Here is a 3,737-nt window from a genome sequence, read left to right as displayed (position 1 = left end):
AACCGGTCTGATCTGAACTCTGGATGTTGGTATTAAAGAGGAAATGACCTGTTCTGTTTCAGATGGTGCAGAACTTAGGAGAAGAAGCGAGTTTTATCATCAGCACCGTAAGAGGTAAATATGCTGAACAGCGCCACCATCAGACCTTTCTGAGTATTGCTGATGCTTTGAAGTGAGCTGACACTGTTCTCCTTTAAACAGATGAGAACTCTGATGGTTACCATGTTGTGTTGAAATAAGCAGCAGGAGCCTCCATCAGTGGAGCTGTACAGACTGTAAATATGTGTAATTATCTGTGAAATGTAGGTTTACAGTGAAACTGCTTCCCCTCTTTAAGGGAACCAGAGCTTCTCCTGCTCCTGTTTTTGGATGTTTGTCATCATTCTGATGGAAAGAAAACCATTTAGAGGCAGTTTGGTTCTGCTGGTGAGCAGAACCAGGAGCAGCAGAGCGAAACAGTTAAAGAAGGAAATCTTCTTGCTCTGATTCTCTGTTCTGGACTTTTTAAACCCAAATCGAACATTTAGTCAGATCCTCCTTTGTTGTTTTTCTTTTCAGAAATTTGATTCTATTTGATTTTCCTCATTTATTGAAAAACAGAATAAAGAATGCCTTTAATGACGGGTCCTGAAGCCGACGGGTTTCAAAATAACTGTAATTACAACAGAAATGTTCATAAGTTTCCCACTAAACAAATAAAACAAGTTTGTTTTTTATGTCAGAAAACTGTAAAAAATTAAATAATGTATTTTAATGTTCAACTCTGGTGGTTTGTCTTTATTTTGATTAATTGGATGAATGAATGGATGAGTGGATGGATGATGGGATTAATTTAATCTGATGGGGTTTTAATTCCCCACCAGAATAAAAGCACAGCAGCACCACCTGCTGGTGGTCAGTTGTAGCACTGCAGTGCAATCAAACAGGTGGAGCTGAAATAATGACTTATTCAAACAAACAGCATTTTAACTTTATTGGTAATTTTTTCTGTGCAATATTCTAGTTTATTTTTCATTTAACATGATGTGATAGATCTTTGTTTGAAAAGCCTTTTATTTAAAGGTAAGCTAAAGGTTTATCAAAGATTTAAATACAATTAGAAGATAGTGTAAAGTAATTTAGCTCAGGAGGGATAATAGTGACTTTAACGGAGAACAGGAGGAATTCAATTCTATTCAATTTATATCTATAGCTCCAGTTCACATCATGTCACCTCAGGTCGTTTTATAGAGCCAGTTCAACCAGATCATCCAGTCAGATTGATTCAAAGTTTTCTATCTAAGGAAAACCAGCTGATCCTTTATTCCAAACTAAATCCACCCAGAATGCTCCACGGCGGTTCCAACTTCTCATTTCTCTGATCAATAAAACATTTTTAATCAAATATAAACTTTTTATGAGCCTTAAACTTAAAATCTGCTTAATTATCAAAAATAAAAGCCTGAATGGCTAAAAAAAACCCAGCTGAACGTCACAGTCCGCGTCCAGGTGCATTCTGGGATTTGTAGTTTATAGGATGTCATGTTTCCAGATGTGAAGCTCTGCTGATCCTTCATGGTGATCCAACCTGAACAGAACGTTCTGGGCTGAACGGATCCTCTGCAGATCAGTCTCTGGGTTTAAATGAAGGAGAGCAGAGGGCTGAGAATGAAGGATGTTCCACATGTTTCTCTGCCAAAGATGCTGAAACAGGAAAGAAGCGGGGAAGTAGCGGTGGGAGGGGCCACTGCTACTTCCCCCCTGCTGCTTAGGTTTCGTTTCTTTTCTGCTGCAAGTCAGACTGTCTGCAGACCTCCTGATTCCACCTCTTCACTCTGATCAGGACTTTTTCTGCCTTCGGTAAGTTTACTGACTCCATCTGTTGTTTAGTTTTTATTATCAATGCAGTGATTCACAGTAAAGCTATAAAGCAGCAGACAAACAGAAGCAGATCTGGAACAGATTTATGGTTAAACAAACAAATCTGGAACCAGGAAACATGATTCCTAAACCTGAAATGTTCCTTTAAACTTTCTATCTGCGAACATTAAAGCCTAAATACGTTTATTAATCTTCACTAATTAAATACTCGGATTCATTTATTTTTTATTTCCTGACCAGTGGCTCTACATAAAATCCTTTATTTAAAACTGCAGGAAGTGATGTCATCTCTTAGAATAAACTTTCTCTGCTTCTGACCTAAATCAGTTTATCGCTTTAATAATTGGAACTGTGGATAAAATAATAAATTGATTTAAAAAGGATTTAATTTGGAATCAACAAGCCTTAAAGCTGATCTGTAGTCTGACCGTGCCCCTCATACGACGCAAGTCTCCCGCATGCGCAGTAGAGGACACAGTGACGTCACAGGCCAGCATGTTTTATGTTTACGGAAGTAAACATGGACGGTAGTGCTAGTGCGCATCTAGCGATCTTTTCCAACCATAAAAACTAATTCTTTTCAATATGGTTAAACATAAATGCTGCTCTCTGCTTCATCGTCCGCCATGGTTGTTGTTTTTCTTGCCGCTTCTTCATAGCAAGACGCAGAATAGTGACCTTTGTCGGGTATTAATGGCGTTCAGGTGGAATGAATGTGACCTGGCCGTTCAGAAACAGGTCGCATTTGAAAAGATCAGATTTGTATCGATTCAGGACCACAGAGCCAAGAGGCCTGGAGCGCATTGGAAAAAAATGGGATCTATGTTGTTCAGACTGCAATGAAAAGATCAGATCCAGGTCACATATGGGGGGAAAACAATGGGATTTGGATGACTTCAGGCTGCTGGGTGAACGTAGACATTAATCATAGGCACAGAGGGGGAGAAGCGTGCCGACAGAGCGGCCATCTTAGGTCAGACCAGGCTGCTTTCAGAAACAATGTACGTCAATGGATGCTACATTACTTTACACACTGAATGAATATGTTTAATCTAACAAAGTTAATGTAAAACCTTGTTGTGACATGTAAGAGAACATTTTAATTTTATCTCTGACTCGTCTTTCATGTGATTAAAATGAGATCTAAGGCGCCTCCTATTCATTCTGACAGCAGCTGTCTGACTGAGGTCTGATCCAAGATGGCCGCCCTGTAGGCTGACAGCGTCCAATGAGGCGTCTGCGTATACAATGCATATAAGAGTAGACCCCTCAATGACTGTCACGCGCAGGAATTACGGGCGCCATCTTGGGGAGGTCCAATCAGACCAGGCTTTCCCCAAAAGGATTGCCAATTATTAATGTAGCCCACGTTGTTTTCAGGACACCACCTAGACAACCAGCGGTTGAATGACGACATGCGGCTAAACATGTCATCACTGGTCAGATCAGGGAGGGGACCAGAGAAAACTACAGAGTCCCACATTGTTTTGGCAAATGGATTAATTAATGTAAAATCAGCCAATTTCAATAATCAGAGCCTTTGTGAGCCTAATGAGCACAATCTGTTGACAAAAAGGGAATAATTAAATAAATTTAGTGTGGAGAATTTTTCCAGACAGCAAAAGCTTTGCGTACCCTGACACATGAACATATCGACCCCCCCAATGCTCGTGCAGGACGCCATGGCTGGAAGCTAGCCACCGTTATGCTACGTTCACACCTAAAGCAGCAGGAGCAGCAGAAACGCGCATTCTGCTTCATTTTTGATGCTTGTAGCAGTTTAGTTCTGACGCGCTTCTGAAGCATCTTTGCTGCTCTAGCTGCGCGGTGGTAAAGTGGGTCTGATGCGCGGTGGGCGGAGCTACTCTATCCTTTCT

At 40.7% G+C, this 3,737-nt stretch overlaps 2 protein-coding genes across 2 annotated transcripts in view; both read left to right on the top strand.

Annotated features, from left to right (window-relative positions):
• Positions 1-680, top strand: part of tfcp2l1 (transcription factor CP2-like 1) — a 17,528-nt gene extending 16,848 nt beyond the window's left edge. Inside the window, exons 12-13 of the mRNA XM_015396539.1 lie at positions 63-114; positions 202-680. Of these exons, the coding sequence (XP_015252025.1) occupies positions 63-114; positions 202-239 (90 nt within the window). The 3' untranslated portion in view covers positions 240-680. The remainder of the gene's footprint in view (positions 1-62; positions 115-201) is intronic.
• Positions 681-1,749: 1,069 nt separating this feature from the next.
• Positions 1,750-3,737, top strand: part of LOC107098719 (sterile alpha motif domain-containing protein 9-like) — an 11,223-nt gene continuing 9,235 nt past the window's right edge. Inside the window, exon 1 of the mRNA XM_015396537.1 lies at positions 1,750-1,839. The gene's annotated coding sequence lies outside the window, so the exon portion shown is untranslated. The remainder of the gene's footprint in view (positions 1,840-3,737) is intronic.

This window comes from Cyprinodon variegatus, unplaced genomic scaffold (assembly GCF_000732505.1).
Source record: "Cyprinodon variegatus isolate N-32 unplaced genomic scaffold, C_variegatus-1.0 Scaffold804, whole genome shotgun sequence".
NCBI lineage: Eukaryota > Metazoa > Chordata > Actinopteri > Cyprinodontiformes > Cyprinodontidae > Cyprinodon > Cyprinodon variegatus.
The sequence above is the reverse complement of the archived record's forward strand: the minus strand, read 5'-3'. Positions and strand labels throughout refer to the sequence as shown.